The following is a 13,139-nucleotide window of genomic DNA, read 5'->3' on the forward strand; positions in this document are numbered from 1 at the left end:
TGGAAGGGACTGGAGAATCGTAGCCACGGAACTATTGAGAAAATATCCTTAGCCAAGATAGAGAATCTCTATATACCTTGTGATAGAGAACCTATTAGAAGAATGAAAGGACAGATTAAAATATTAAATTTGATGTGTATCCTTTCGTTAAAAAGTCAAGAAAACAATATAATAAACTTGTTCACTGCAAGAAAATAATAAAAAAAGTTTGCCCATGGTGGGGATCGAACCCAGGCCTCGCTGACGAAATCTCTGCACGCTAACCAACACACAATCAATAGCACTACATTTTCTTTTTTCCAGTCAGTCTGTTTCCTTCCTCAGCAAATGAAAAAGCAAATGCATCTTAATTTCTGATAATTGTCTCGTTCTCTATTTATAAAAACCACGTATGTCAAAAATAGACGCATTCTTTCTGTGAAATATCACATGTTTCGCACATCATGCTTCTCCGTTTACTGTCATTTGGACATTCACTTGGAAGTTAAAACTTAGCTTTGTGTGTGCGTTTTCACGTGCATGTGTGTGACAAGAGTGGTGTGAACGTGTGTTGGACGTTGTTCTAGGTATTATTTTCGTTCAAAGCATTAATATAACTGTAAAATATAGAACTTAGTGTAATGCAAGGAGTAAAAATATAAACCCAGTCCGTCAGGTTCGTTACCAAACAACATTAAATAAAGGAACGTAACTTGGACCGAGTATTATTCCATGTCGAGAACACGTCGAGAACACGAGACATTACTTCCGACAATCTTCATCTCGTATTTCTCTTTGGCATCACTGCTCAATTTACAGAAATGTATACCCGTGACTGGTATACAAGCCGCAGAATTACAATGTTGTTTGGGTTGTCTAGTCACAAGGCGCTTGGTGGGCAGACATGGATGGCTTGCTTGAGTGCTTCTTCAATAGGGTCGTTACAGCCCAGAAGTGTCCGTTACTGTACAAGCAAATACATAACACTGCACTTACTTAAGCACAGTCCAAAACGGTATACTTTGAAGACAATTCACCTTAAATATTACGTTAAATCATTTTTGTGCCTTACGTCCTTCATCATTCTCTGCACCCGCCATATTATTAGGGAAACAAACATTTAATTTTCATTATATAGCCTAATATGTGTAACTTTAACAATTTTTTTAACGTCACAATTGAAGAAGAAAGATGAATTTAGGTGGCAATTTGTTCCAAAGGCCTGCTAAGGTAACAGTAAAATAATTTGCATAAAAGTTTGATTTGTGGAGTGGAATGGAGAGCAGACCTTTCGCGCGATCTGGTGTTGCGGCTGCGAAAGTCGGAAAGATGTTGAAATTGGTTATAGAGATATTGCGGGTCTTTTATTTGGAGGATTTTGTACAGTAAAATGAACTTATGAAAATTACGTTTATCGCTTAATTTAAGCCACTCGACCTTCGCAAAGTACGATGTCAAATGCTCTGAATATTTTAGATCGAAAACGAAACGAATGCAGGCATTTTGGATTTCATGCAGTCGTTTAGCTTGCTCGTGATTGACACCCAAGAAAGCAATGTCGCAATAGTCGACGATGGGAAAGACAAGAGACTGGACCAGTTTAATTTTTATGCGTTCAGGGAGGAAGTTTTTGAGCCGATAAAGTGAATGCAATGCACCGAAAGCTCTTCTAGATACCGAGCTAACGTGCTCTGCCCAGGTGAGATGGAGGTTGAGTATCACACCCAGATTCGTAACAGTAGTGGAGAAGGGCAGATGCGTATAATTTACGTTGAGTTTAGGGAAGCTAGATTTATCTATTTTGCTCAAAATTCTAGGGGAACCTACAAGAATACACTGGGTTTTAGTCGGGTTTAGATGCAAGCCATGGTGTGCAGACCAAGTACTTATTTGTTTAAGGTCACTGTTCACAATTTCTATTGCATGCAGTATTTCTTGCGGGGGGAAAGAGAAATATAACTGAAAATCGTCGGCCTAGATATGGTATTGGGAGGTCGTTTATATACCTAGGTACAGAGCAAATAAGAGGGGGCCGAGTACACTGCCTTGAGGAACACCAGAAAGAATGTTTCTCCACGAAGATTTTCCATACAGGTCAACGACACATTGTTGACGTTCTTGTAGATCGGAGCATAACCAATTAACCGCGGAGTCGGAAAAATTGAATAACGATGATAATTTAACGAGTAGAATTTCATGATCAATGGTTTGAAAAGCTTTTGTAAAATCTAGAAGTACCAGAATCGTAAGCTGTTTATTGTCCATGTCATTCCTTTCCTTATACAAATATAATCCCAAAGCTACATGTTCTATCGCTAAATTTTCATTTTACATATATATTTATGTATCTCTATATAAAGTTTAGTTGTTTTTCTAATGGAATCTTCTAAATGAACGTACGGATCTACCAAAAAAGTTAATCAACTCTCTATTCTTGTGCAAGTATTTAATATGAGAAACAATAAAGATTGGAACTGTGTAGAATTTAACATCCTATGAACATTTTGCATTAAATTTACCAATATATTACTCTTTCTACACATTAACAACCAAAAAGTACTATTAAGTAATTCTTGATAACAAAATACGGATATCTACAGTAATTTTTACTGTAATAATCAGACGGGGAATAATATCTGGTAGAGAGGAGACGTTACTATTGTTGCTGGGATATTCGGATAGCAGGCGCGGATCAACAAGGACGATGTAGATGTAGAATACCTAGACTAGGTTTCTCTTACATTACATTTAATGTATATTTTATATCAGCATCGGTGTAAAAGATAGGCTAATGGATGGATATTTTGTAACTATTGTAATATCGAGTGCCAATTAAAATAATTATTTTTTCCTAATTCTGTATTGAGATATTGTGGTGATAATCTACATTTCAAATCAAAATTACATAAATAAATAAATAACGACCTTAATACTTTATATAGCATATATTTTAAATAGAAGAAAAGGTTATGGTTTCTTCGTTTCCCCACTATTCGCCGTATCTTTACAACGTAAAATTTATCACTATAATGGAATGATATAATAAACACCTATTACTTTTCTGGAATTGGAACCCAGTATTCCTATTTTCACTCTGTATTCGCTAATTCCTACAGATCACGAAGTAGTGCTATATATTGTTTACATAAAAACTGTGTAAATATTGGTTAGAATAAAAGTATTAAATTGCTCACATGATAATCTGTTTCTATCTCATTTTGATATCACGGCACTGCACCACGTCAAGTCGACCATATGGTTAGAGGCCAGCATAGTCTGCATTTTACCTACCCACTGCCCGCTTGCCCGTGAGGACAGGTATACCTGCTAGCCTGCCCACGGCAACGAGTCGACTTGCGTCTTTACCCGGGTTCTTCGTCTTCCAGGCGCTCTGCGCTTACAAGGTAACTGGGCATTCAACAAGACCCGGGCGCCTGCAAAACCTGCTGGAAGGAAACAGCCCTCCGGCAGCGTGTCGCTCCAGGTGTTTCATCACCTCATGGACAGCTTCAGCCAGTGTTGCCTACTTACGTAGCTCGTAAATCCTACGAGGTCCTAGGAGGAGCTCTCTCCTCCAAGGAGAATTTATATACTTAGCGATTTCAGTTCAGCGTAAGCAGTTTTTATCTTATTGCCAGGAAATGCACGCAGTATTACAGCTTCATTTATTTAAATGAATGATCGAGCAAACAAAAATCTCCTCACTGAAAACTAATTGCTTTTCATTGCATGGTGCCTTAACCAGGCACGCAGTGGCGCAACCAGAGGGGGTAGGGTGCATTGCTCACAAGCTTGGACGGAAATTAAGTCTAGCGGAAGGGTCAGGGTGGGGGTCAAACATTAAAGTACAAGAAAAAGCAGACTAGCAGAATTTAAGAGTAGCAGGGCTAAAGGGTACTCAAGATGGAATTAATTTTCATATTTTTCTTGCATTTTCCTTCCAGACGGCCAAGGGCACCTGCAGAGGGGGAATGGGGGGGGGGGGTAATTGCAACCCCTTGATTTCAAATTTTATGAAAGTAGAAATATATTATAAAATATTATCCAGTCTCATCAAGTTCAATGCCGTAGCAAAGGGGTAGCAGGAGTCGGCCCTGAGCGCCGAACGATCTAAGTGAGAAAAGTTTTAAAACAGAGAATGCTATGGCGGCCCGTGATATTATTTGCTATTAATGTTGGTTTGTTACGAGTTGGATGAATTGATTATGTAATACGTCGCTCCATGTGAAAAGAAAATATTGTAGATGGAAATTTTACATGCCATATGTATGTACATTCGGAATGCATTTATCATGCACTTTCTTTCTTTCAAAAACAGTTTGTGTGCTTGTTTTCCATTATTAGCTAATGTGAAATTGACGTGTTGAAAAAAATATTTCTAATCCTCTGTTTCAACACAAATGCGCGTGAGAACCGACTTCTACCCCCTTTTTGCGTGATTTATGAGGATTATAATGCCTTTCATGCTACTTTATTACTATTATTGTGATTGTTCTTGTTGGCACGTTTATCCAAGTACTTGGCCCTACCCCCCAAACGAGGGTAACGGCAATGGCCCTGGCTGGCTACGGCCCTGGTGTTCGCAGTAGAACAGTGTGTTGGTCGACTCGCGACCTCAGCGTCGAACGTGACATGTTTCAGTCCTGTCCTATAGGGTAACTTCGGTGATTAACGCCACCAATTGGTCATTTCGTTCTAGAACTCATACATTTTTATTGTTAGGAACATGAAAGTTACATGTATAGGAGAATGAACTTTCCTCTATTGTGTAATAATAAAATATTGATTGCACTGTTATAATGAAAGCAATAAAATACTAAATTCTGTGTTAATGCAAAATGGCGTTATTTCCAGACCTGTCGGGTAATAACGCCATGTTCATAATTACAAGTAAAACATTCACATTATCCTAATTACAAGTAAAACATTCACATTTTCTTCACTAAACTGTACTAGGAAAAATAATTACTGTAGTAAGTTATTAGAAAAAAAAGTCTTTTTTTGTCTTTTCGGGATACCCAGTCCCTCAAAGTTCTGCGAGGAACGTGCAGCACATGCTATCTTCTATCCCTTGTTTGATGGCCGCCATAGCTTGCCTCAAGTCATCCACTGACCATTTGGCCCGTATATTTCTACATTTCCTCGCCATTTGAAAGAGGAAATTAGCCGAGAATAAATATCTGTACGCCTCGAAAGTAACTGAGCAAGGATAAACCTATTTTCGAAATCAACATTTCCTTAAATTTGAGTTTAAATTGAGTGGCGTTATACCCCGACACGATGATGGCGTTATTTCCCGAAACAACAGACTGTAGTTTAACCAACTGTTCTAAACTTACGACACCGACCATGAAAACCGTACACACATCATTCACTTACGTAATAAACGTATTGTGTACGTACAGCATTGTTAACATTTAAAATCTAATCCTACAATAGAAAAACACTCACCTTTGTCGGCGCGATGAAAATGTGGACTCTTTTTCCTCGAAACTCAACTCAAACGTCTACACTGTTCAAAGTGTTTCTCTTAAATAAAGGCTCGACAATGGCAACCGTTCTTATCAGCAATGCTGCCAGGCACCATTGTTTATGTCACAACGGTGAGTCACACCTTAACTTTACATGCGTCCATGTTTTCAGAGTTGAAACTTTGAAATGGCGTTATTTCCCGCCTAGCGTTATTCACCGAAGTTACCCTATCACTATATATACGTATATTGGTTGTTTACGACATATACTTATGGATCCTGTGCCACGGAAAACCTATTTCAATGTGTGTGTGTGTGTGTGGGGGGGGGGGGGTAGCAACATTCGTAAATCTCATTTCATTGGTGATGTGGCTTACGAAGCTTCGAGTTCCCTTTTTTAAGTAGTGAAAATCTATTGCAGTTGGCAACACTGCAGAACGGTGTGGGCCAGGTGCAGTTTCTACTCGAAGCAACTACGTCATGCAGAGGGAGGGGTCTGCAGTTGATGGAAAGAACGAACTGAGACCTACTAGGTATCGTAAGACTGCGGGTACCCGGCGGGTCTACAATGCCTGCCAGGAACGATCTGTGCAGGTGGGCATACAAGCTGCTCAAGCGAGGGTGTTGCGCAGGTTGCATGGCATTTCAGGAGCGATGTCTCGCGAACGGGTCTGCTCCAGGTCTTGTGCAGGCCTTTACATATGGTCGTACCATAAGTATGACGAAATGTGATCAGGAGCGTACCGAAAGGAGGGGCTGATAGCCAATTGCGGATCAAATAAAATTATACAGGGTGCACAGGCTATTTGAGGACACCACATTTTCAATGTATATACCTTATTAATGTGTCGTTTTTGTTGCGGGTATACGATGACTGAACCTATATTAACTCAGGAAATGAAAAAAAGCGCTGTGATTGTGGCCTTACATGCAAAACACAAGGATTTAGAAATTGTTAGGTTCCTGAATGTTGCCAGATCATTTGTCCATAAATTTCGGAAAGAGTTGGAAGCCTCTGGTTGGAATGTTTCAAGAGTTTCGAAGCGAAAAAGACATTCTCGACGTTCTGACATTATCAGGACACCAGAATTTGTCCGAAAGGTTCAGGAAATTATCAATCATACCCCCGGAAAGTCAATGAGGGCTATTGCAAAGGAACTCAAGGTGTCAGAGGGCACAATTCGAACATTGGTTCATGAAGACATTCGATACAAGTCGTATGCAAGTCATGTCTGCAAAAACAAAAGAGAATCGTCTGATCCGTGCACAACGGTTACTCACCAAAGTCAAAAACCCTGAGGAACATGGCATGCTGTGGATTTTCTCTGGTGAGAAAATCTTTGATCAAGACCAAAAGGTCAATCGCCGAAATGACAGATGGTTATGTAAGGATCCTTCTGAAGTTCTCAGAGTTATGTATACCAAGTTTCCAGCAACTGTGATGGTTTTAGGAGTTGTGAGTAACAAGGACACGTCATGCCACCTCACTTCTTTCCATAGGGTCTTCGAGTTAATGCTGCAGCCTACATTGAGGTTCTGCAGTTTTTTAAAGCCCTGGATAGCCAGTTTACGCAATGACAGGTCGTACGTATTTCAACAGGACTCTGCTCCTTCTCATAAGGCTCACATTACCCAAGAATGGATGTCAGACAATCTCCTTGACCATATCACACCCAACTTGTGGCCCCCTGACTCTCCAAATCTTAATCCCTTGGGACTGTTATGTGTGGAGCGTTGTTGAAAGACACAACACCAAAGAATCATTGAAGGCAGTCATTGTCAAGGTGATGTCGGAAAAAAAACAAATAGGCCTACCACCTGATTCAGGCCTGTCAACGCTTTCGGTCCCGTCTCGAGAAAGTTATTGAGGCTGAAGGCGATTTTATAGAATAAACCTATTCAGAAGGTTTAGTTTCTCATGTGTACCAATTTTCAGGAAAATATATTTGATTTTGGAAGAGATACGATTATTTTTCAAAATTTACATAAATGTCCTCAAATAGCCTATGCGCCCTGTAGGTAATAATTGCATATTGGAGTAGTATGCTTTATTCCATGCTTGCATTCCTATTGTCTTCCTGACAATTTCCCACAAACATTTCTGGCTGCGCACAGAATCTCTGTACCGTATTTCACGAAACTTGAAAACATCACTCAGCTGCTCTCCTTGAGGTCATTCCTAGCAAACCAATGCCTGTTCACTACCCGTAATGGGCCGACCTGCGTGTAAACTCCTTTGCATGTAACTAAATTTCAAACATTCACTTCTCGCACAGCACTATGTAAATCCGAGGGTGCTACGGTACGCAAAATGTGTTCCGAAACTTGGATGGCAATCCCCCCCCCCTTCCCCTCTATTCCACTATCAAATATCAATTCCCTTCCACGTTGCTTACTCTCCCCTCCAGTTTGCTTTTACCTCATTTGTCGTGCTTTCGTCTCCGCTTCTTTTTTTTCTGCGATCCTCGCCATGTTGCTGTTTTCCCATCGTTCCGGACAACCTCGGCGAAAAGATTTCCTGCAGATTTCTGGCTGTGGCGGAAGGTGTCCGTGGAAAAATCGCCTAACTCTCGACTGGGTGTTAAAATGGTCTTTTCTGTTTTCTTCAAGGCGAAGTCCTAGTCTTCGCATGCGTTCGTCGTCTTACAAATCAATGCTGAAAAATCCATTCAACTATTGGTTCTTACTTTACGTCGGTTTAATGCCAATTTAGGTTAAATCGCGGAGATGAGAATGGTCGATAGTGAGACCACTTAACGCACTCTGACACCAAGGAGGCTCAAATTGCATTCATATTTACTATCTTCTTCAAAAACATAGGAAAAATCTAAATGCCTACAAATGATGACGTCACACCGAGCGAGGGCTTCTTTCGAGAAGTTAATAGCAACTAAGCGAATTAAACTTTGGCGATGCTCAATTATTATCCAGTTCAGGCATAAAATCAACAAACTTTGATTTCAAAAGTTTTACAGTGAGTGCAAGACAAGTAAAATGTAGTTAGCCTACTGAGTTATAATGTTGTAAATGGATAAAAATACACTAGAGCTACATATCCGTTTCTTATCGCGCTGTTACATTCTGACATCTGTTTGTTTCACTGTGTGCAATACTATAATTTTACATTTATTTTTATGCTTTTTATATTTTGAAAGTCTTCCATATCTGCATGTCCCACACTCACGCAATGTGTATTTGTAATCTTTGCGCTTGCTTTAAAACGGACATATGTTAATGTTGAAGCTAGGCGCCGCTACAAGCGATACACATGGTAATAGTTTATTAAAAGTTCTAAGTTGAACTTGGATTTCAAGCTTTTATGTAAGTTTAAAAAAAGCAGCCGAAAAATACACCGCAAATAGTTAAATACAGAAAACATCTTTCGGTTTCATTTACGCCGTAAAAGAAGCAATCATTTTTTAATTAGATAAGGACAGATGGTGCTCCATGAATGTGAATAAATTTTCCGAGGAAAATGGAAAGTTCTTGTGTACTATGTCGTTGCAAGTCGGAATCTATTTAAAGAAACTGCTAACTTTATTATTCAAATTGTTCACTGCTTCTACAATTAATATTTTCAAACTTTTCCCCTATAACGATTTGTTCTTCAACTTGATTATTCTCTTTTTATTCGACTAAATGTGGGAGGAAAGTAAGCATATATATATATATATATATATTGTTTGATAATTTAGTAAGTTGGATAATTATGTTCCTTTAATACTTTTACCATTTTCTGAAGTCTTATGCACATATCCTCTGCTTGCCTTCATGCCACAACGAAATGCTCACTTTTTAATTTTTATTTCAGTACATGATGGACTTTTGTGCGTATTTTATAAATGTTTCATTTCCATTGAATGTTCCAGGCTCCCTTTTCGGAAAGTGTATAGCTTGGCGCTCACTGAGACGCGGCGAAACACGGAGATTTCCGGCAAATAGGACCTCTGTTGTCTGCTTCTATTGATATCAAATGGTGTAACGCCCACTACAGGGAATCGCGCGGAACCGAAGCACGAAATTTCCGGCTAGAAGTCTGCAGGTTATCTTATAAGGGTTATCGCCCACTGAGACGCCGGAAGCGAAACTGTTTGACACACTTCCGGCGTCTTAGTGGGTGTCAAGCTTTGATTCCGTGGACGAAGTGCACAAAGGGAGTTCGGTGGGTCAGGTCGTGGGTTATTCTTATGTACAAGCAACTTGTATATTACTAGAATGATGTACAGTAGTCGAGGCACCTTCACCAAGTTTGTTTGTCAACAAAATCTGGTGTAATGCTAATAATAATAATCACGGGCTCAGGTTCAGTCCGGGTTAGCCTCACTGTGCATGAAGTGAACTTAAGTCACCAAATCTATTAATCAGTCAATAACAATATTGTTTCTATACTATAATTATAATAATAATACTAATAGCCTAACCTAACCTAACCTAACCTAACCTAACCTACAACCCTCCACTCTACTATCTTAGTCATACGACCGGTTTCGCGAACCGGAAGTTAGGTGCAGTCAAGGCCACGAAGTCAGGTGCGCTTCAATCACTTTGCACTTCGCCCACGGCACCTAAGCTTTAATTATTTTCTTGAAATCAAAAGACAAATTTCGTAATGGGGGATATGGCACCAAATATAAATGCGTTTCTTTTAGTAGTCTGCTGAAGTTTCTAATTCTTCTTTCAGGAACCAGGGACTACGCGAGGGGGCTAGCATCAGCCTACTAAAGAGGACCAACTACGTACTTTTATATGGTATTAAGAGGCATATTAAATGTGAGTTCCCTCCGTCCCAAGAAAATATGCATGGCCCTCACTCATGTTTCCTGACGTCATTATTCTTCTAGAGAGGCAACGCTGGAAAAAAAATTAAACCGAGAATATTCCTTTTCATACAAACGAGTGTGTAACTACTTAAAGACCTCCCACCGCCTTGGAGAGGCAATTATTCACTAACACCGATTCATAACACCCCATAACACGGGCGGAAAATCAACATCCATGTCACGTGCTATTCAAGCCCCCTCCATCCCCGGCACGCGAAGAGGCTGCGGCGACACGTTATAAAGCTGTGATAACTCCTCCGGAAATAGCCGGAAATGGCCGACCGGAAGCGAAAGGGGAGCCAGAACAATCAATTCCCTCAAAAGATAGCGCGGGAGATAATCCGGCTTATGACAGGCGAGAAGAGTGCTAAGGGGTGAGCGCAAGTGTATTATCCAGTGCTTTTATGACTCGCCTTGCACGCAATTCTTGAGGTTGAGTTCAGCACCCTCTTGTGTCGAGAAATCGTACGAAGGTGTTCAGCGTTGGATTTCTGAGGTTTGGCTGAACTTGTATTTTCCTCAGCAACATTTTTTTATCCGAATATATCTTTCGTTAAAAAACAAAACATACGGTACAAAGCCACGGTGGCTCAGTCGGTAACGCGTCTGACTACCATGCTAAAGGTCCCGGGTTCGATCCCCGGGCGGTTCAAATCCGGGAACTTTTCTAACGATGGAAGCGGCCCCGGCGTCCACCCAGCGTCGAATAACATGGGTACCTGGGGGAAACCCTGGGGGGTTAAAGGCGGTCAGGGTCGTGATGCTGATCACATCACCCCCACCCACGACCGGATCAAGAAAGTGTGGGGCGTTATCCCCACACCCCCTATACGCCTTCATAGCGTGGTGCTATGCACAGGGGACCACTTTACCTTTTTTACAAAAAAAAAAAGTGATATTCGCCAGTACCGAAATGTCTGTGAAACAGTGGTTCTAAGGAAGAACATGTTGACATGCACCTCTGAAGATGTCATAGGCAGCTTTCAGATCGAAGTAACAAGCGACAAACGATAGACGACAAGCGAGATGGACCCCTTCCTTTTAAGGGTATGACGGAATGCTTTCGTTGTTACATTAAGTTTTTTAAATCCCTTAGCATTAATACACTACATTTAACCTAACATAACGAAAGCATTTAACCTGACGTCAGAAGACGAAATACGAAGCTTGACTGAGAAGCTTACGTGCGATAAGTGAGGACCCCCCTCAGTTGGTAGGCTGTACAAAACGTGAAATGATTATTTTTTTTTTAAAAAAAAAAAACTGATTTCAGCAGAAAATTTTGTCTCTCTGTAGGTCATTAGCATACGCAGGATTTTTCGTTGGCAGGAATTATAAAAGTGGATTTTACCTATAGCTACTTTCTTGGGGGGGGGGGGGGCAGGGTACTCAATATGATTACCATTTTCAGCCTTTATTCTAAAAGTTTTTCAAAGACAAAAATGGTTATCGGGGCTTATTTTAAGGGGGATATTTGCATTTAATACTTTGCTTTTTCCCGAGTTCTTTATTGCTTTCACTTGAGAATTTTGATTTTTTTTTCTTTTTTTAATTTCGGAGATGGCTGTAGCACCATCGGTCTCGCTGCGTACGCCGGTGGTATTCGACTTCTGTGGTATTTCAGTGCAAGTATGTTGTTATTTTATATTAAACCCTAAACCAGATTTCAAAATTCTTATTTGCGTTATCAGAAATGTATGATATATGTCTAATTGGAGCATACTATTTCACCGCTGTTAAAAATACACAACATATCTGTCAGTCGAATTTCAGTGCGGTACATAACTTTGAAAACTGAAAGCAAACTTTGCACTGAACACTTTCCAATGAAAGGGATCCTGCCGAGGAATACCTTGTATTGTTAGTGGGACGTTGTTTGCTTGGAAAGAGCAGTATTGGGGATATTCCTGTCATCGACACACTGGCGTATGCAGTATTATATTTTTGAGGGGGCTGGAATTGTAAAGGTGGATACTACCAGTAGCGACTGCTGCCTGTTCGCGCACTCGCAAGTGCACCCAAATAAATGTGCAATGGAATTGATTTTTATTATACAGGGTGTCCGGAATGGGACTGACGGATTTTAAAAGTGTGTGGTTTTAATATGGGCAGAGATAGGGAAGAAAGAAAACATACATTTTGAAGGAAAACTCAACAAGTTTTGTTCATTAAATTTTCATAGTTGTACGACTACCGGTGACGGCGCTAGTATCGCCGAAACGAAAAATGGCGTCGGTACTCGAAAAGGCGCAATGCGTGTGGTGGTTTGCAGAGACAAAAAGTTGTTCAAGTGCAACGAAACTTCCGACGTGTTTATCACAAGGATCCTCCATCATGCAACAGTATCCAGGCGTGGAAGGAACAATTTTTATCGACAGGGAGTATAGTGAAACCTCACAGTCGTGGTAAATCGCGTGTGTCAGACCGTAGTCCGAGGAAGTCAATTCGCGCAGCGAGCAGGCAGCTGGAAATTCCAAGGTCAACTGTGCACAATGTGGTACATGAACGATTACGTTTGCGCGCGTGTAAGTTGCAATTGTTGCAAGAAATTAAGCCTAACGACAAGCCAAAAAGGTTAGAATTTGCCAATGAAATTCTACACAAGATTGATAATGACCATAATTTTCTATTGAACATTGTTTTCTTAGATGAAGCAACTTTTCACTTGTCTGGCTGTATTAATAGACAGAATGTTAGGATATGGGGATCTGAGAATGAGTATGTCGAACATTCCCGAGACAGTCCAAAATTGAATGTTTGGTGCGCTTTAACACTTAATGAAGTTATAGGCCTCTTCTTTTTCATTGAGCAAACCATAACAGGAAATGTGTTCCTAGACATGCTTCAAAACTTTGCAGTTCCCCAATTA

The 13,139-nt window shown here is 40.3% G+C and overlaps 1 protein-coding gene across 1 annotated transcript; it reads left to right on the forward strand.

Annotated features, from left to right (window-relative positions):
- Positions 1-6,320: 6,320 nt before the first annotated feature.
- LOC145986331 (uncharacterized) lies at positions 6,321-7,191 on the forward strand. Its single transcript, XM_083120222.1, is given in 2 exon segments — positions 6,321-6,661; positions 6,663-7,191. Coding segments are annotated over 2 exon segments (870 nt in total).
- Positions 7,192-13,139: the final 5,948 nt, after the last annotated feature.

The sequence above is a fragment of the Lepisma saccharinum genome, chromosome 1, assembly GCF_977018435.1.
Source record: "Lepisma saccharinum chromosome 1, izLepSacc3.1, whole genome shotgun sequence".
Classification (NCBI taxonomy): Eukaryota; Metazoa; Arthropoda; class Insecta; order Zygentoma; family Lepismatidae; genus Lepisma; species Lepisma saccharinum.